Genomic DNA, 20,353 nt, shown 5'->3' with positions numbered 1-20,353 from the left:
GCCAGGTGAACAAGAAGCAGAGTATCTCTGGTGTCCAAAGGTCTCAAAGCCAGCCCAAGCGTTACATGCAAAAATCACATGAGTTTTCTTTGGCAATTTGGCTGTTGGACATTCTCATCTAGCTGGGTTTTGCTTAGTAGGGGGCTGCAGCTGGGTTCTCTCTGCAGGTTCAAGAGCCTCAGCAAAGCTCTCTGAGCCTTGTGAGTGAGTCTGGTGTTCGTAGCCTCCAAACCAGATGAGTTTCATCTGCTTTGGATCTTTTTCTTTGCAAACATTTTGCACAGCGTTCGTCCCTGTTGTCGGATTCTGTTTAGGAACTGTCCCTGCTCCTCGGCGAGCAAAGCCGAGCTTTGCATCTAGGATCTTAGTGCACTGACATTTCCAGTGGTATCTCGTCAACTGGAAAATCCCACCTCTGCCCCATTCTCTCTCTAGTCAGCTATCTATTAATGCTTTTATACAGTGAGCTCCTTTGTTGGAAGGTGTTATGGACAGGTAAAAAGGCCCCACCCCATCCCAAAGTCCTTATTCAGGCAAAACTGCCAATGAAGTCAAGGAGAAGGGGGAATCTCTTATTTTCTGTCCTGCTACAGCTTTTCTCTGCTGGCAGAGACCTTCCACTCCCTCCATACTGATGGTGGGTGGGTTGAAGGTGGTGGGGGTGGGTGGGAAGAGGGACACTTTTTGTTGCAAGAGCATTCTACTGAATTTTTTCTCCAGTGGCTTGGAAAAAATGGAGGTCTGTGTTTTAAGCTGCATGCAGTTGTTATGTGGGATCGATCTTCCTATCAAAGGCATGCATCACATTAGAGTTGAATGGAATTACATGGGCACATCAAAGGAGAATGGGGGTACAGGCTGGAACTCACCTGCACATGGCTAGGCTGATGAAATCAGAATGATAAACAGCTTGCATGTTTTTCCTTTAACACCATTTAAAATCTATTTCACACTTTAAGGTGTGATTCTGTTTGTCAAATGACTGTGAAAAAATGCCCCCTCCTTTCCCATCAGATCAGCTCCTGGTATGTATTTAGAGCCAGAGTTGATGAACCTACTTTACCATATTATACACCTGTCTGCCCTGCCACACTGGCACAGTGAAGAGTGAGCAAGCTGGAGTCAACGCCTCATGTATCTTCACCAGCCCTGTTTGCAAAATTCCAATATCAGAGTTAATTGGCACTCCTGTGAACACCCAATGATGGCAAGGGACATGTACTGATGTCAGAGAAAGCAGAATTTGACCTGCAGACTCTTCCTGCCTGGTTGTGATGCATGAGAAGGAAATACCCCAGCTTGACTCTCAGATCCAAGGGCTGGCAGTTGCAAACAGTGGGACAGATGCAGATCAGTGGAGCTCCCTGTAGCCAATAGAACTATGCTGGTTTATACTAGCTGGAGATCTGGCCCAGGACCTTTCTACTTGTAAACGGAGCCCAGTTGGTCTGGAGATACTGAGAAGCAAGTCAGGAGCCCCTTGATGCAATTTTTACACTGATATTTTTTGTACAGTGACACTTCTGATCTCCCCCAGCTCTTGTAGAGTTTGCCAAACAGCTGAGGTGGAACATAACTGTCTGCAGGTAATAAAGGAAGGAAATACCAGTGAGTCAGGGGAATTGTTTAGGGTAGTAAAAGGGATCATTAAATGCAACTGAGGCTATGCCTACCTTTAAAGTGCTACAGTGGCATGTTAGGACTTTTTGTGCGCTTCAAGCTTTCTGTGCTCGAGAAACAAATCAAAAATTGTTGTCAGGGCGGCAGCTCAAACTCAGAAACCCTCAGGCCTTGAGGGATTTTTGTAGCTTGGTGACAGTTGTTTGTTTTTAAAGGTTGTAAGAGTTAATGCCTTGTTTCCTTTCTTGCCTGGATACTTGAATCAGCCGTGCCAAAGTTCTTCTGCTAGAGACTAGAGAGTATAACTGTAAGGGAAAGAGGGGAGGAAGAAGAGGAAAAGGAAATAGAAAAGAGAGACTTAACATAGAGAAATATTTGAGTGCTACATACCAATGCTCCCCGATGGGGTCATGGTGACCTCTGTAATTAACGTTCTGGAACCATTGGGCCAAAGGAATGATCCCAGCTGAGACTCTTTTTTTATAAACTTTTATTTCAGCTGCCTAATCCACCGAGCCCTGATGCTCATTTGTTGTCACAGGGCTTGTCCACTTGGCAAATGGCTGCCCAGCCCAGCAAGCCAGGGCGTGAATCTGCCCTCAGATTCCATGTGGACTCTGCTACACATAGGTGGCAGGGGACTAGGCCAGAGCAGGGCTCAGCTCCCTTTCCCCAAACATATCTACCAGCTCCCCAGTTTTGGTAGAGCCCTCCTGTGTACATGACTGGCTCAGGAGGCAAACCCCCACATAGAATCACAGAATATCAGGGTTGGAAGGGACCTCAGGAGGTCATCTAGTCCAACCCCCTGCTCAAAGCAGGATCAATTCCCAATTTTTGCCCCAGATCCCTAAATGGCCCGCTCAAGGATTGAACTGACAACCCTGGGGTTAGCAGGCCAATGCTCAAACCACTGATCTATCTGTCCCCCAGCAGTTTGTTAGAATCTGCACTGGAATTTATCTAGGGAGTGCAGTGGCCTTTGGGTTCCCTTCCATATTGTCTTGCTCCGTGAACTCTGGGCCAAATCCCAGCATTGCCTTTGACACCAGTGTGGGGGACAGATTTGGCACGGGTCTAAAGATCTCTCCAAGGTGCTGGGGCAGAGGACAAGGAAGCAGAAAGAACCACACCCTTTTTGCAATTAACAACTGTTTGCTCATGCCCTGAGCTTGAATGGTGTCTCTGCAGCTGCTTGGCTGGGAGAAATTAGAGGAGTGGAGGAAAAAAAGACCCATTAGCTGCAGAGCTAACTTCTAGCATTAAATAGGGGTTGAGGTCTCTGAGGCTAAAGAGATATGTGAGGCTGGAGGAAGGGGAAAGGGATAATCCAAGTGAGGGTGGAGAAAAGAGAAAATAAATGCAAGGGGGGAAGGCAGTAAGGGACACAGGGGATGTGAGATGAAAAGAAAGCAGACAAACCAAGGAAAGAGCGCATGGCCTTAGAAACTAAAACTTCTGGGCCCAATTTTCAGACATGGGCCATAACTTGACACAGCTTTATAGACTACATTAGCATTGTCTCCATTGTACACTAGCTGGGCATCCTTCATTGACCCCGAAGGAGTTTTGCGGATGTATTCCAGTTGCGGGGGGTTGGGGGGGTTCTTCACTCTTGTATCTGTATATACAAGCTGACTGAGGAGCCCTGATCTGCAAACCCAGCCTCTGTGTGACACCCTGGCCTTGGAAGCAGGGCTGCGGTTTCACATCTTGGGTAGATGCTGCTGAGGAGCGGACGTGCGAGAGGAAAGTTGCTTTGGGTCCCTCCTCCTGTTGTTTCGACAGCAGTCTCTCTCTTGCTCCCAGTGAGCGGCTTCTCAGAGTAAATACTTCCCCACCTAGCCCATAAAGGCCTCAGCAGCAGTCTCCTGTGTGCCAAAGCCAGAGAAAATCAAACAAAGGTCCCCACCCTTAGAGTACAGCACATTTCGTCAGATGATTACTCAGGCTTTTCTCTCCCACAGCCCAGAGGTTCTGCTCCTGGCCAGGTTCTGTTTCCCAGGGGCTCTGGCCTACAGTTTCCCAGCCAGGGGTGCTGGGGTGGGGTGGGGTGGAAGGAAAGGGCAGGGTTGATTAGTTAGAAGTTTCACCTTCCTTCTTTGTCCTCTGTCCCCAAACTTGGCAATGCCCCTTGCGCCCTAGAGCCTCCATTTGGCACCGGCTGTGCTGGTTCTGCCCCAGTCTGTCTGTGCGGCTGCTGGCATGAATACCATGACGACTGGGCACTAATCAGGTGTGCGTTTCTGCAGTAGCTCTTGCATCAGAGAGGTATGTCGGGGACTTTATAATGGTTTAGAGACCAGGGTTCACCCCACCTCCCTCACAAACACAGATGTAGGTACATGTCCCTCCTAACACTCCCGATCTCCTTTCTTGTAGTACCCAGCACCGTTACTGGGGTCAGTTGGCCAGATCCTCTGCTGGTGTCAATCAGCATCACGCCATGGACTTCAATGGAGCTACCCCCCCTGACGCCAGCTGGGGATCTGGCCCCAGCGACTTTGGGGTAGTAAGTAAAACTGCGTTATGGGCTAGAATGGGGAGGTATGGCTGAGCTGCTGCAGCTGCAAATGCTTTGTGTACATGGAGGAGCGAGAACTGCTGCAGACTGCAACCAGTTTAGCCAGACCTGAGGGATAGACTTTGCCCTGGTTGTGGCAACCCGGGCTTGCAAGATGACTGGGACAGCTGCTGTGCGTGGATGCAAGTTGTAGGCGCCGAGTGCTCCAAACGCTGTTTTGCTTAGGGCCAGGAGGGAACTTGGAAGGAGAGGGTTGGAATTAGGAAGGGGAAGCCAGAGATCCAGGGGAAGGTCCCAAGAGACAAACAGGCCGCGGGGGTCTGGTCTGCCATTGTTCTAGAGCCCAGGGACATAACTGCGTGCACTTTCTTTCTTTCTTTAGCCCTCTGCTTGTGGGGAAGGTGGTGCTGGGATCTAATCCCCCTTCCAAGGAGCAGCACACCATCTCAGGTTTGCAAAGGGCTTTCTCAGGGCTAGGGCCTTGCAAGCTGTTACCAGCTTCCCTTTTGTGCAGGCAGCAGCATGGGGCTGGATTTAAGGCTGATCTCTTAAAGTCTTAATCTAATCCAGAGCAAATAAACCAGAGGTTTGGAACTGTGCAGCATCTCTCAGGGAAACCTGCTGCCTCTTGGGATGTGCCCCGTTTCGCGCCCCCCCGCCCCCGCGGTTAGGGACTCCCCAGTTCTGGCCTCCAGAGCATCAGAGGAAATGTAATATTTGCTGGGCAGCAGGGGGGTTAGCACCTGCTCTGCAGAAGATCATCTTATTGCGTACCTGATCGGAAAGGCCAAGCCTGCTTCCGGGGCCACTGTGACATTCCAACATGTTTCTAAAAGTCTCCTATCTGAGCAAAATTCACCACGTAAGGGCAGCCTCGTATTTCTGTATTCCTCAGGGCTATTGATTATTAAAGTCTTTGGGGCCAGATCCCCACCTGATGTAAATCAGCATAGCTCCATTGCCTGTCCATGAGCCAGGGCGATCCAACGCTGCGTGGGTATGTGATTGCGTTGTGCAAATATATGCGTGTGGGGGTATTTGCATGGCGCATGTGTGTGTAGATCTATTTATCTATATGTCCCAGGGACTTACCCGGGACCCTGTGACTGTGATACCCGAGCACCTCACAAACCTGAATGTGTTTATACGGTATGCACAGGCACAGAAGCTCTTCGTAGAGTCAGCCTCTTCCTGCTTGTTAACTGGTTCAGCACTGTAAGAATGCAGCATCTGAGACCCATGTGCAAAAGTAGTTACTGCCTTCAAGGGTTTGATGGTAGCTGTTGGAGTAGGGGGTGGTTGCACCGTTGCTCGTGAAGGCTGGGGTTGCATGCACTGGGTTTCTTGCGAGCAGTGGGATCGACACACTGGCTTGTTATTGTAGGGTTGCTTGCGAGCCGGCCAGGCTGTGTACGTTTTCTTTTTTTGGCATAAAAGCACTGAAGAGTTTGGAGCCAGATTTTTCAGGAGAGCCCAGCAGGCTGGGGGATCCTTGAGTGCTGAGTCTTTGGGAAATCTAGCCCTCGCTGTGGAATGCCTCCCTTGCACAAGGTGTCGGGAGAGGTTTGTTTTCAAAAAGTGAGCGTTCGATTATGTGCCGCATAAAGCCCTTGGGAAATGTTGACCTTTTGGGATTCTCAGGCCAGAAAGGAGCAGCGGGATGGCGTAGTGGTCAGCACACAGGATTTGGCGACAGGACCTCCTGTGGTCTAACCCCAGCTCTGCCACTTATTTTGCGTGGTCTTGAGCAAGTCTTTAATCTCCTTGTGCCTCAGTTTCCCTATATTCATTGCAGGGGGCCAGGACTTCAATGGCGATATGGTGATTTACAGTAGTGGAGGCCCTGGCCCAAGGATAATAAAACTTCCCTCCTGGGGATAATTGGGGAACCTTTGTGAAGCACACTGGAGATGCAAGGCCCTGGGGAAGTGTTAAGCATTGCGGCTGATAAAATCGTTGCAGACTTTGTTCCTGGCTTTGTCTGAAGGATGAGTTTAACTGTAACAATGTAAATCTTCCAGACGTCTCCTACTTCCTCCCACCCACCCCCTTCCACTGGCAAATCTGTGGTTATTGGGAGTCTAGCTTGCGGCTATTAATGACATTTAATTATCTCTTATTTACCAACCATCACTGACTGCAGGGAGCAGACCTGGGACCAGCGCATTCGCTAGAAGCAGCAGAATGGAAATGAAATTTTCTTGGCTCGTTGAAAAATGTACAAAGATAGTAACGCGCAGTACAGAACACTTCAGTAAATAACGTCTCTCCTACACAAAGGATATGTTTATTTGGCTAGAAGGGCTTGAATAAACTCAGGGGATTCACTGTTTCATCCTTCGTGTTAAAGGAACCCAATGAAGTATCTTCACTGCTATTTCTTTCTTGATGCTTTTTTTTTTTTTTTTTTAACAATACCCACTGGGAAACATTGCACTGAAATCTACTTACCCACCGACGCTTTCCCATCTTCCGTTGTACGCTGGTTTGTTTATTGCGGGGTCGCTTCTGTGCTGGCCTGCTGCGTGGACTGATTTGTTTTTGTAGGGTCTCTTTGGAGCAATGGCCCTCAAGTACACACGCTGGTTTGTTATTGTAGGGTCACTTGTGTGTGCCGTTATTACTGTTCATTATTTGTATTGGAGGAGTGACAGTCATGGCTTCAGTGTGCTAGGCACTGTACAAACACAAAACAAAAAGACGGTCCCTGCCCCCAAGGAACTTAGTCTGTGATCTGTGTGCACTGGTTTGTTTTTATGGGGTCACTCGTGTGTTGAGCCGGATGGTCTGATTTATTATGGTAGGATTGATTGGAGATGCCTGGCTGTGTACGCTGCTTTGTTACTGTAGGGTCCCTTACCAGCACTGGGTTGCTGTATTTTGAGAAAAAGAGCAGTGAATCATTTGTTTGGGGGGAGGGGGATTGGTGGAAAATCCCCATACAAAGAAAGGCACGGGCCATGCAAACAGCTATACAATTGACCCTGACGGTGCCCTTTTAATGGCACACTCATTTCAGAGGGCTCTTTTCTTTAAAGCCTCAGGACTCCTCTCAGGGAACTATCAGGCTTTCTCTTTCGATGGAGACATTTCCCACGGTTGCCATGGAAATTCAGCAGGCTCATCCTCTTCTCTGCAGAGTCCAGGGCTCCCTGCATACAGGAGACAGATGGAAATGGGCTTTTAAACATGTCCTCTGGAAAGAAAAGAACAAGTGCAAAAAGTTCATGCCAATGGGGATTGAAGGGGTTCGTGGCCAGGAGCCATCAGCTGCCGTGTGCCCTGTCATCTGATTCATAGATTCCAAGGCCAAAAGGGACCAATGTGATCATCTAGCTGATCACATGTGTAACAGACCAGAGAACTGCCCCACAATAATTCCCAGAGCAGATCTGTTAGAAAAATAGTCATTCTTGATTTAAAAATTGTCGGCAATGGAGAATCCACCATGGCCCTCGGTAAATTGTTCCGGGGTGAATTACTCTCACTGTAAAAAAATTTTATGCCTTGTTTCCAGTCTGCTGGAGATGGTTCCAGGGATTCTAAAATCAGAGGGTCTCTTCATGGAAGTGACATGAGCAATAGGATGCCTGCCTTATAACTGGGGCTCAGTCTAATTTCCAGCCACTCTGTGTAGGGATTTTATAACACGCTCATCCCTGTGGGATCTGTGATGCCTGAAATACCAGTGCCTCACCCATTTAGGGTCCGAACTACTGTTGGCGTCCGTGGGTTTTGGATCAACCCCTAGTGACTGGAGATCTCATGATGATGGCATTGTAATAGTGTGAGCTGCCCTTGGGTGCAAAAGTAATGGATTCACCGAGGCGCAGATCTCGTTAGAGAATCCCCATGGGGAGAGCAGTGTCCTTCAGGACATCACTCTCAGTCCCTGTCTACGATAGGGACCAGGCTTACAAAGGGGTTTAGGCACCTAACAATGCATCTAGGCACCTAGTGAAAAACACCTAAGCAGGTCATGGCTAACTCCCAGTGACATCAAATGGGATTTCTGTGCTGAACCTGCTTAGGTGCTTTTATATAAATCTCAATAGATGCCTCGCTGTTCGGTGCCTAAACCCTCTTGTAAACCTGGCCTTAGGTGAAAAGACATTGCAGCAAGCCAGGGTTTAGAATCCCTTGCAATGCCTCGAATCTGCCCAGCAGCCATGGTGAGGGGCTTTACGAGGCTCTGAGCCATAGCAAAGTCAAGAGAGAACCAACTGTTTCATGGAGTCCAGCAGCCCTCGCTTAGTGTAGATGTGCCCTGGGTGTGCGGGTGACGGGAATCCTGTGTAAAGGGCTGCTCCTTTGGTTACGCTCGGGTAATTATTTATTTATTTATTTATGATGATTGTTGATTTGTATTATTGCAGTGCCTTTGACTCCTAGTCCCAGACCAAGACCCCACTGCGCTAGGTGCTGTACAAACACAGAACAAAAAGGTGGTCCCTGCCCCACTCAGATGGGCCTGGTCTCTGTTGTTTTAACTGATTAGATCCTCAGAGGTCCAGCCTGGAGCAGATGCGGTGAGGGGGAATGTTCTGCCTGAGATACAGGGCTCTGTCTAACCCTGCCACAAGCAGCATCTTCCCTGCCCTGTACTGGGTGGCTGTGACCACTGTGCTCAGGTTCCTGCCAGAGATGCTCTCCCTGTCCAAGTCAGGGTGCTCGGAAGCCAGACTCCCCAGGCACACTCCCGTCTCTGGTTGTGTGTCCCTTTCTTCCCAAGGAATGCGCAGTTCCCCACGCGAGGCTGATGGCTTCTTTGTCTCAAACAAGCTTCAGCTCACCCACCCACCCCAGCTGACTGCGGGAAGGGGTTTATTTGCCCTGTACCATTTTCCTTCCTACCCCCTCCAGAAAATTAGCACCCTGGTCAGGGTGACTCTCCCTCACATTTGGAATCTGATCGTTCCAGGCAGATTGGCTTTTCCCCGCTCTCCTTCTACCCCCTGATTGCCAAATGACCCAGAAGCGAAGGAGTCACCCGGGCCTGCGAAGAGCTATTTAACCTGTTTTCATCTGGGGGTCTCTTTGGGCGTCGAGTGGCTCTTTGGAGGCTTCTTTCCCACTAACAGGCTTAGCTTTCCCCCTTTGTGCCTGACCACTGGGCAGAAAGGCAGGAATTATTATCAAGCCCCAGCCCTTTCTGACTGGTGCTTGTTGGTTTGTTTCTCTCTCCACCCCTTGGTGGCTGGCAGACTTGGAGACGCACCCAGGCAGAGTGATGGGCAGCGCAGGCCAGGGGCTGACCGCTCTGCCTCATGGCCGGATTGCCCTGCAGGAAGCCCTTCTGCTGACCAGCCTGGAGAAGCCCCCAGCCGCACAAGACCCCGATACCCGGAGCTGGAGCTCCCTGGACAGCCCCAGCCCCCCGGCCACACCCGAGCAGACCCTGCCCACTTTCTACCTCCACTACTTCGATATGCTCTACTCAGAGGACACCAGCTGGGTGCCCAAGGGCCTGGGGGAGACTCCTCAGGACAGCGGCCAAGGGGGCAGGGGCGAAGGGCAGAAGGAGCCAGAGCAGTGTCCCATCATCGACAGCCAGGGCTTGGGGCTGAGCCCCGACATGGACTACCAGGAGAGCCTCCACCTGGAGGAACACTCGCTGGAGCAGGTGCAGAGCATGGTGGTGGGCGAAGTGCTGAAGGACATCGAGACGGCTTGCAAGCTCCTCAACATTGCAGCAGGTGGGTGCCCCTTCTGTATCTCCATTTTCACGCTGTGTGTGTGTGTATGGGGGGGGGGGAATAGGGGGCCAAGGAGAGCTCAGCTCGGGGGGCTCCAGACTGAGCTGTGGAGCTTGTCACCTCTCGCTGGCTGGTTCGGATTCAGCTCGGCAGTGGGCGAAAGGCATCGGTGGCTCTTGGTCCAGGGTGTCCATGGAGTGACTCTAGAGTTCCTGGCCCTCCACAGTTACCAGAGAGCACCGGGATGTGCTGTGTACGCTGGTATCCACAGCGCAGCCGGCATCAACAGCTGGACCCAAAGCCCTTTGAAGGCACTGGAAGTCTTTCTGTTGTCCTCAGTGAGCTTTGGGTCAGATCCTAATTGTCCTCTTTGTTGGCACTCTCAGCAGAGAGGTCAAAGACTGACTGGGCCAGGGAGGCCAGGCTCCTTCCTCACCCCTCACTTCCTCCAGGGCAGGGCTGAGTCGCGTTTCCAGGGGCCGGGGATGTCGAAGGAAAGACACTCCTGCTGGCCTCTGTGGACTTCCCCGGCACAACAGTCGCCAAAGCAAAAACAGCCATGTGGATTCCTTTTTTCTGTTCAGACCCTTTTATTTGAAAGGAATTTAAATAATCAAACTGTTCTGCTGGGTTGCAATAGAGTGAGTGGGGTGTGCGTGAGGCCCTGAGAGGGCAGCATCTGGCACATCTGGATCCCAGCAGTGTCAAACAGGTGAGGGCAGGGAGTGGAAGAGTCTGAGGCCCGGTCTGCACCTAAAACTTAGGTCAGTTTAGCTGCATTGCTTAAGGCTGTGAAAATTTCACACCCTGAGCACTGTAGTTGGGTCGACTTAACCCCCAGTGTAGGATTCTTCCGATGACCACTGGAAAGGTGGATTACCTACATCAACAGAAACCCCCCTTCTGTCGATATAGGAAGTGTCTACACTGCAGTGATGCAGTGCCATAGCCCAGCTGCTGTAGTAGCAAGAGTGTAGACATGGCGTCATATTTCCTAAATCAGTCTTCTAGATGCTTCCCACGAGCGGAACATTCTGGTCTCCCCAGGGGCTGGGGCAGCTGGATTTATAGGAACTAGAAGGTTTTCCCCATCTCCCATGTATATGACCATGTGAAATATATTTCACTGGGTTGCAGGGGGAATCTCTTCTCCAGGGGAGAAAAGTGTCTTTGAAGTCACGTGTGTTAAGCAAGTGGACGGCAGGTGAGGAAGGGAGCAGCTGGATGGGTTTCCTTCTTTCTTCCTGGCTAATTTCCCACTTGGTGGTAGAACATTGAGTGTCTAACAGAACTGTCCTCTCAGGTGGTTCTTCTAGGGGGTGGGGATGGGGCTGCTTTTCATTGACGTCAATGGTAAAACTGCCAGTGACACCAACAGGGAGCAGGATTGGGCTGTGATAGTGAAACTTTGAAGTGCCACACGCACCGGGGAGGAGAGAAAGTCATGCCAGGGAATAGTGGCGCAGTGGGAAAGGAACAAACCCCCCCCCCCCCCCCGCGATGCGAATACCCTTGATTTATGGTGTGGGGGTTGAGCATCTGGACCCAAATGTTGCATTGTGGTTCGTACCTCTCTCTAAAATCATCTGGCGCACGTGTTTAAATGCAATGGCATGAGATATCTGTGGACGTGCCTTTGAGTTACAAGCAGCCTACCGCAGGGTTGCAGCCATCTGGCACCAGTCATGACTGGATTTAGTAGGAACCAGAATGAGCAATCTGATCTTCAAAGGAGCCTGAGCTGGCTCCTGTCTGAGTCTAAGGGCATTTTCTCACTGAATTCAGTGGGAGCAGGAGCAGGGTCGAAGTGTGGCCTTTTCACTCCAGTGGTGCAAAAGTGCACCTTGCACATCCTCTCTGAAGAGCCAAACCCAGCAGTGAGCTCAGGACCCTGCAAACAGCACTTCATTGTCCCAGTGCCGGAGTGGACAGTGCAGTCAGCGGTGGGGTTTGGGATCTGGGGCCTGTAGGAGAAATGGCTGGAGCCAGAAACAGAGAGTCCCAGCTAGATAATCAACACTACACTGCGCATTTTAACCCCTGCCTTGCACTGATTGTAAAGGACTCTGCAAGGTGCACTGGGACAGAGAGCAAATGTGGCAAAGTCTCCAGCTGGGGGCAGGTATGTTTGGTTTACTAGGATGAGTTCCTTTGGCATGACGAACTTTGGGCCAGCTCCTTAGCTGGTGTAAATCAATGGAGCTGTGTGAATTTACACCCTTTGGGGATCCCCCATATATTTTGGGGGAGGGGTGTCTAAAATAACTCGCAGGGTTTCTACCTCTAATGCTGGATCAGGGCCTGAACCGGAGTCCCAGATCCAAACTCTCTCGGCTTTGAAGCTCAGAACCACCGCAGAACTCTGGCTGGTCTCTCGCTGCATTTGAAATATTTTCTATCCTGTGGAGTTTTTTAAACATCTATAAAGCCACTGCATTGAGGCATTAACAACATTGGACTGGCTCTTCCACTGGTCCCTTTGGCAGTTAGCGTCGCTATGCTGATTTCCATCCGTTGAAGCCTTGTATCTTGCGGCATGTGGGAAGCTAAGTTGCCCTATCACATGTGTGCAAGCAGTAGCCACTGGCTGGATGCACAGCCCTGCTGGGCACCCCTCAGCCAGGTGCTCTTCCACAGGGTGTCGCTGTTTCACAAACAGTGGCGATGGGGAACAAAGTGATTTGACACATGGAGGACAAATATGCCCCTTTAGGAGAACCAGCCCTTCAGACAGGTCATGCTGCTGTTGCTTCCACCGTGGGCATGCAGTCCGTCTTGTTCTCCTGATTGGATTATTCATTGGAAAGTGCGCTTGCTGGCCTTGGTACAAAGAGACTTGCTCTTTACAGCTCGACTGGGCCTGCACTGGGGAGGCTCCCCTGTGCTGTAGGTGAAGGGTGCTTCTGATGCTCCCTTCCCCTGCCCCGCACCCCCATGATCTGTGGTTTTGAAATCTGCTGACTGGGGTTGAATTTTCTCCCAGTAAAGGCAGGGACTTTCTGCAGGTGGGGCGTTCCCCTGACAGGAAGGGGACCTGGTTCCCAGGGGGATGGGCAAAGAATGAGGCAGGGAACCCAGGAAAGGATCAAAGATCCATGTTTCCAGTGGTTGAAGTAGATTGAAACTGGAGGGGTAGTTTCCTTGCCCCAGCCGTGGAGGAGGGGGAATGAGCAGGGAGTACTGCTCCTCCACGCCGAGGCAGCTCCCCTCTCTTTTAGCATGGGAAGGGTGCTGTGTTCCCTGTTGTAACCCTTGCTGAGTGTTCTCTGGAGGGGAAGTGTCCCCTGGCCCCACTCACCAGGACCGGGGCGTTTTGTTTCTCTTCCACAGATCCGGCGGACTGGAGTCCAGGAAACGTCCAGAAGTGGATCTTATGGACCGAACACCAGTACCGACTGCCCCAGATTGGGAAATCTTTCCAGGACCTGTCTGGGAAGGATCTGTGTGCCATGTCAGAGGAGCAGTTCCGTCAGCGCTCCCTGGTGTGCGGGGACGTGCTGCATGCTCACCTGGACATCTGGAAATCAGGTACATGCTGTGGCGGAGTTGGAGGAGGTGGGGTGAGCGTGGCAAAGTTTCCTCAACTGAAAAGCTTGGGGGCTGATGCCCAGTTAGCTGGGACCCATTCATGCTTCTTTGGGACATTTGTCTCTCTCCCCCGTGTTACCTGTGGGAATGGTGAGCTTTGTAGTGGGTGGATTCTGCTCCCCTCGCGTGACGCTCGCGCCCTCTCTGACACCGACCGTGCTTCCCTTCCAGCTGCCTGGATGAAGGAGAAGGCTACGCCTGGAGAAGTGCGATACTGTGGTGAGTTCCCACCTTTGCCAAGGACAGGAAGTGAGGAGGGGTAGGAATAGTGGTGAGCTGGAGCCGGTTTGCGCGAACCGGTTGTTAAATTTTTCAGCCAGTTTAGAACCGGTTGTTAAATTTTGCAGCTGGTTGAGAAACGGTTGTTAAAGGGGTGGGCAAACTCCTGTCCTGCCCGTCCCACCTGAGCTCTTGGCTCCCCCTGTGAATTTGTACTCACCTGGCGGCACTGCGTGCCTTTGGCGGCATTTTGGCGGTGGGCCCTTCAGTGCCACTGAAGACCCAGAGCGAGTGAAGAACATGCCGCCAAAGACCCGGAGTGATTGAAGGAACCGGATCTTCAGCTTCTGGCAGCTCATCACTGGGTAGGAGGGAAGCTGGGGGTCAGTGAACCTGTTTCTCTCTTACGATTCAGTGACTGGGTCTCCAGTTATTTCAGGGGTTGCTTCTCTCTCAATCAGGACCAATATGTTAATCATAATTAATTCTCAGAGTGGTAATTATAATACACTATTTATTAGTCAATAACAGCCTGGCTAATGAATCAAAAATGAGTAAAAAGAACAGGAGGACTTGTGGCACCTTAGAGACTAACCAATTTATTTGAGCATAAGCTTTCATGAGCTACAGCTCACTTCATCGGATGCATACTGTGGCAAGTGTAGAAGATCTTTTTATATACACACAAAGCATGAAAAAAAACTTCCCCCCACCCCACTCTCCTGCTGGTAATAGCTTATCTAAAGTGATCACTCTCCTTACAATGTGTATGATAATCAAGGTGGGCCATTTCTAGCACAAATCCACCCTGGGTGGATTTCTACACTTGCCACAGTATGCATCCGATTAAGTGAGCTGTAGCTCATTTTGCGAATACAGACTGACATGGCTGTTACTCTGAAACCTGTCAAAAATGAGTCTGGTTAATAACAAGCCCAAAGGGGACATGACTATCAGATCTATCCCAGATACTTACATATTCCTGATATTGGAGTGCCTGATAATCTGGTGTGTATTTATTATTAATGTATTATTACTGGGGCACTCAGGAGTCCCAGCCATGGACCAGCACCTCGCTGTGCTCGGCGCTGTACAAATACAGAACAAAAAGATGGTCCCTGCCCCAAAGGGCTGACAAACTCAGTCTTTACAACACTTCTGGGAGGCAGGGCAGGGCTATTATCCCCAGGTTACAGCTGGGGCACTGAGGCACAGAAAGGCTAAGTGACTTGCTGAGGGTCACACAGGGAGTCTGTGGCAGAGTAGGTAACTCAGCCTGAGATTCCCAAGTTGCAGGCTATTGCCCTGCCCACTGAACCATCCTTCCTCTCATCAGATGGCAGCAATTTTTGGCCACTGATGAGTCGCGATGACTTGGGCAAGCTGAAGGGGAAAGACTCCCTCCGTTCCCAGTCTCCAGAGCCACTCGCTCCTGTGCTGACAGCGACTGACTAACAGCTGGCATGTGCTTCCTTTCTGCCGCAGCGGGTGACGAGAGCTGGACGGATAGCGAGGTGGACTCCTCCTGCTCAGGCCAGCCCATCCACCTCTGGCAGTTCCTCAAAGAGCTTTTGTTGAAGCCTCATCACTATGGGCGGTTCATTCGCTGGCTCAATAAGGAGAAAGGTGGGGGCCGCTGACTCCTCCTGGGGAGCTCAAAGCCACTTTTTCTATCTGCGGCACAACCTCTGTCCCCCAGGCCCCACAGTGTCGAGTCTCACAGCACGAGTATTCACCCAGGCAGGTCCTCCGCCACAGAGCTCTCTGGGCCAGATTCTGCTGTCGTCGTTCCACAGGGCCAGATTTTCTGCTCTGCTCTTCTCTTTGCACCCAGAAAATCAAGCCCAGTGACTCCCAGTTTACACTGGTGTGAGCAAGATCAGAATTGGATGGTATGCTTGGGTGTCTCCCTGTCTGTATGACTAAGGTACCCATTGCCATAGACACAAATCTGAGTCTCCCATTATCTTTCCCAAACTCCATCCCTCAGTGGGTTTGTGGGAACCCAAGCTCTATTTTCCATTCCCTAAACTTCCTTTTTGGTGAAACTGGGCTCCTGATCCTGGATTCCTGTCGCGCCTAGATCAAAGCCCGAGCATGCTCGGCTCTGCACATTGCGGCTGTGTCTATCCAGCGCACGGCAGCAAGCCTCTGAGCTCAGGTCGACAGGCGAACGCTCATGGGGCTCACCCTGCTGTAGACGTGTAGCTATGTAGACGTTGCAGCCTAGGCTCTGATGCTTATACCCCCTGCCTCAGGCGTCCGAGCCCGATGCTGAACATCTTCCCAGCTGTTCTTAGCATGAACCCCGTGAGCCTGAGTTTGCTGAGCTGGGCTTGGAGGTTCACTGCCGCTGCCTGTGTTCGACGTGCCCACAGAGTCCCTGCCCCAAAGACTTTACAAGGCAGACGAAGGGTGAGAGGGGAAACAGCCAGACGGAGAGTGGGAGTCACTTGTCAGCATCCCCCCAGCGGAGCTGTGTCAGACCTGGGACTAGAGCCCAAATTTCCCGAGTCCTGTGCTCTGCCCACTAGATTACGCGGCCTCTCAGTGACCTTGGGTCCTCATCCGATATTTTTGCCTCCCTTTTCTCTGCATGTTCCTCTCTCAGGCATATTCAAGATCGAGGACTCTGCCCAGGTGGCTCGTTTATGGGGAATCCGGAAGAATCGGCCTGCCATGAACTATGACAAGCTGAGCCGCTCCATCCGGCAGTATTACAAGAAAGGGATCATCCGGAAACCTGACATCTCCCAGCGCCTGGTCTACCAGTTTGTACACCCCGTCTGAGAAGGGGGCAGGAGCAGGGGAATGGACTGACCTCCTGGTGGGATCCCTGTAACCACAGCATCTCCCACCCGCTTCCAAAAAGAGATCCACCTTTGATAATAAAGCTGAAGTCTAGGATTGTGCAAGAGGCTGGAAATGCATCAAACTTCCCGGATGAACTTCAGAGCTTCCAACCTCCCCCAGGCTACAAAGTGTGTGTGTTGCGGGGAAGAACCCCCTCCTAGCAATGGACTGCCTGTGAAATAGAGTGTATACATTTAATTCTGGGGCCAATGAGTTTGTGTAAAAAGCCCCTTTCTCCCTCTAAAGCTGCGGTGTGAGGGAATCAAGTGTGTGAGAGGAGGGCATAACAATTGGGTGGGGTGCAGGGGCTGAGGGGATGCTGCCTGCAAGCAACGTCAAACCAATAGAAGTTACGTCTGACTGTTGTGGATGGGGTTAAATTTCCTCCCGCAGCTTTTCAAGTCTTTGGCTGTGTGAGAAGCACCACCAGGCCAGATGCCACTTAGCAGAGATTTATGACACCCTGGAGGTCACGCAGCAAAGTAGCTGGGGGTAGAACCCAGGTGTCCTGCCCACAAGTCCCCGCTGTGGGGACATAGGAGTTGTCATACTGCATCAGACCACTGGTCCTTGTTTCTGACCCTGGCTGGCCACCCCTGCTTTAGTGAAAGGTGCAGGTATCCCTGCAGTGATGGGTAACTTGCCCCCAGGGGAAGTTTATTCCTGATCCCCATCAGTTAGAGACGGTTGTGTGCCCTGAAGATTGATAAGACCCACCCCACACACATACCGCACAGTGATATGTGATAATCAGATTCAGTTTCCCTTCGTCAATGCTTTCCCCTTCCAGGTGCGGAACTTGAGTTGTCCTGAAATATCCCAAGGATATTGTCATGGCAATTCTACTGGTCTTGCTTTTTCCTGGTCTAAAGCCGTTCTCTGGGCAGGGAGGAGAGATAATTCCTCCCCCCCCACCCCGTCAGCCAGTCCAGAGCCTTTCTTTAATGGGACAACTCCCTCACTAATACCCTAACTGAAATCTGTTCCTTAAAGGGGTGATCTTCTATCCTTCTCTGAGCTAGAAAAGTAGCTGGTCAGTCTAATAATTAACTGGCAATCTCCCCCCCACCCCTTGCTGTCTGCATGTGATCAACTAGGCAACGCCCCCCAGCCTTGTGTGGTGGTGTAGGGATGATCCAGTGTGGTGGGGCTCTGTGAGCTGGCAGAGAGCAGCAATGCTCTGGTGTAGATGACTGCCAGAAGAACTGAGGGTTATTAGCCGGAGATGCTGCAGCTGAAGTATTCTCCTCCCTCGTGGGCTCGTTTGGAGGTGGGTCAGCAGTGGGAAGCAGTGGAATCGTCCTGTAGCGTGTGATGCTGGGTAGCAGCTGCATAGCTGGCTGGGGTGTCCAAGAACCTCTCAACTGTCCTGTTTCTCTTCCTTACGGAAAAGCAGTTCTGAAGCATGTGCCTTGCTATATCTGGAAAATCGCTCAGCCAAGTTCATTGTGTCCAGCTGACCCCCTGAGACATGCAGTGGGCTGCTTCCCTTTTTCTGGGTGCCTTATTCCTTAGCACCATTATCATACTTCAGAACTAGATTCTGAACTTACTTAGGCCGGTATAAATCGGGAGTAACCCTCTGAACTTCAGCCGGGTTATTCTGGATTCACATTGGTGTAAATGAGATCAGAATCTGGCCCAAATGTTGTTTTGGAGTCAAGTTCTGCTACTACCTACCCCAGTTCATCTCCTGTTGCCTTTGGCAAAAGCAGCACCAGCTGTAAACCAAAGACAAGCATGGCTGATCACGGGGTGGGCTCTAACTTGGGGATTGCCTAACTGGGCCAAACCCCTGACACCCAACTTGGATCTGAAATGACTGGACTAGCCAGTTTGTGGTGTACACTTGAATGGCTGCAGTGACCATTTTCGGGCATTGTATGTGAAAGGACAAAGTCACCCATGTGCAGGATGTGAGAAAGGCTCATTTGAAAGGAAAGACAATAGGATCATACACAGCAGCCTTCTGCCAGGGCTCACGCTGACCCAAAGCTGGGACACCCTGGCACTTGGATGCATGAGAAGGCCATCTGGCTGAGCAGCAGGGTAACACCAAAAAGCTCTTCTGAGAAGCATGGAGTCAGCAGGCTGTGTAGTATGTTGCTTTGCCTGCTGGACAGGTTGCTCATTGGCCAATCTCCTAAGCAAGAGTAGATTGCAAACAGAGTGGGACCAATGTATCTTGCACCCCTTCTGTGCTGCCCCACTGGGGGCAAAATAAAGGCCACTGAGCAGGGTTCCCTTCCTCCCCACAACTTGTGGCGTTTATGCCCCAGTTGTGCTGATTAGTTTCCTAGTGACACCACCAGCCTGTTTGTGAGAAATCTGCTGCCTACCCTGGGCAAGCAAAGACTGGAGAAAGACCCAGCCTGCTCTCGGAGCACAGAGTAATCAAAGGTGGGTAGAGTGCAGCACGACAACTGGGTTAACTTTTGGTGACCAGAGGTTCAGCTTGTTTTTATAGTAAGGCTGTATTCTGCCTCCTTAATCTGGCTGGTGATTAAGGGAATTCATTGGTGTTGAAAGGGGCTGGGGCAGACATCCTGAAGACTGACAGTATAGCCTGGGTATCAACAAGGCAAATTTTCCTACCCCCATACTTCCAGCTTCAGTCCCGATCTGGCAGTCCCCCTTCTAGCGTTGACGAAGGAAGTCATTCTCCATCCAATATGGGCTCAAGGCTGCAGACTTTGGATCCAGATTTCGAAGTCCCCAAGGTGTTTGAATCTGGGCTTTTTGATTCAGCGCATTATAAAGAATGGAGCCATTTGCAAAATTCAGATCAAGGTTTGCATTCCAACCTCCACCCCCAAAATAGCCAGCACTTTGGCTCAGCCTGTGTGTGATCTCTCTGCCCCAGTCAGTCTTTAATCTTTCTGCTCAGACTGCCAACTACGTATGGACATCTGTCGGCTAAGAACTAGACAGAGACCCACCAGCACTGCACAGGGCTTTCTTGACTGCCTTATTCTTGTACCTGTTTTTAAAGGGATTTTTCTTTTTTTTTTTACATTTCCGCAGTTTACTCCTACAGGGAAACAAATCAACAGAAGATGACAAGATTATAGTACAATAGAATTTGGACAGAGGGTAGAGGATTGTTTAAACTGTACATTTCATAACAGGCCAAGTTACCTGGTAATGTTGATCTTTTATATTATAATTTTTTCATTTGTTTTCTTTTGGTTTTGGCTGCTGAGACGTTGTGGTCCAGGTTCAAATGAAGCATTTAGAAGGGAGACAAGGTTATCTGTCAAATCCTTTGTAAGAATTTAAAGAAAAATATACATACATGTTTTATTTTGTTTTTGTTTTTTTAACTTAAAAGAGCTGCCTGCGTTGGCTGCTGCCTTTGTATTTCCTTCTGATAATTTTGTATTGTTTACATGTCAGAGTAGGAGCTCAAGTGCTTAGATTCCCAGCATATGTTGTATCTCGTTGCCTTGAAGTTCTGATGCCTTGCGGGGGGTAGGGGTGGGGGGAGACAGCTTTGTGTCTTCTGAAAAACAGTGAAATATGTGCCATGTGATTATTTGTGTGTGTAATGAAGAGGGGGAAAATTGATGTGAATCAAGTGGCTAATAGACCCCTCCCCTAGCCGAGGATCGATCCAGTAACCTCCTCTCTATTACAATGAACAATGGTCTAGTCTGTTTTGGGGTTGTTGTTTTTTTCAGTTTGCAGTGGAAAGGGTGTATGCAGATATGTGCAAAGTAAGTGTTTCCTTGCCTCTGTGTATGAGAACGTGTGTGTGCGTCCCTATATATGTGCAGGGAACATGCACGGTCCAAGAGCGTGTGTGTGTATGAAGGCTGCGGGGCAGTAGTAACAAACTTTAAGTGTAGGGAGC

At 50.4% G+C, this 20,353-nt stretch overlaps 1 protein-coding gene across 1 annotated transcript; it reads left to right on the top strand.

Annotated features, from left to right (window-relative positions):
* Window positions 1-9,374: 9,374 nt before the first annotated feature.
* On the top strand, window positions 9,375-19,442 carry SPDEF (SAM pointed domain containing ETS transcription factor; the record flags this gene model as incomplete). Its single annotated transcript, XM_084611492.1, has 5 exons — window positions 9,375-9,840; window positions 13,171-13,368; window positions 13,600-13,647; window positions 15,133-15,273; window positions 16,259-19,442. The coding sequence occupies 5 exons, from the start codon at window positions 9,375-9,377 to the stop codon at window positions 16,435-16,437; spliced, it is 1,032 nt and encodes a 343-aa protein (XP_084467618.1). The 3' UTR covers window positions 16,438-19,442.
* Between the last annotated feature and the right edge of the window lie 911 nt (window positions 19,443-20,353).

This window comes from Lepidochelys olivacea (genome assembly GCF_965140295.1).
Source record: "Lepidochelys olivacea isolate rLepOli2 genome assembly, chromosome: 21".
NCBI classification, from domain to species: domain Eukaryota; kingdom Metazoa; phylum Chordata; order Testudines; family Cheloniidae; genus Lepidochelys; species Lepidochelys olivacea.
This window is presented reverse-complemented; position numbering and strand designations above follow the sequence as displayed.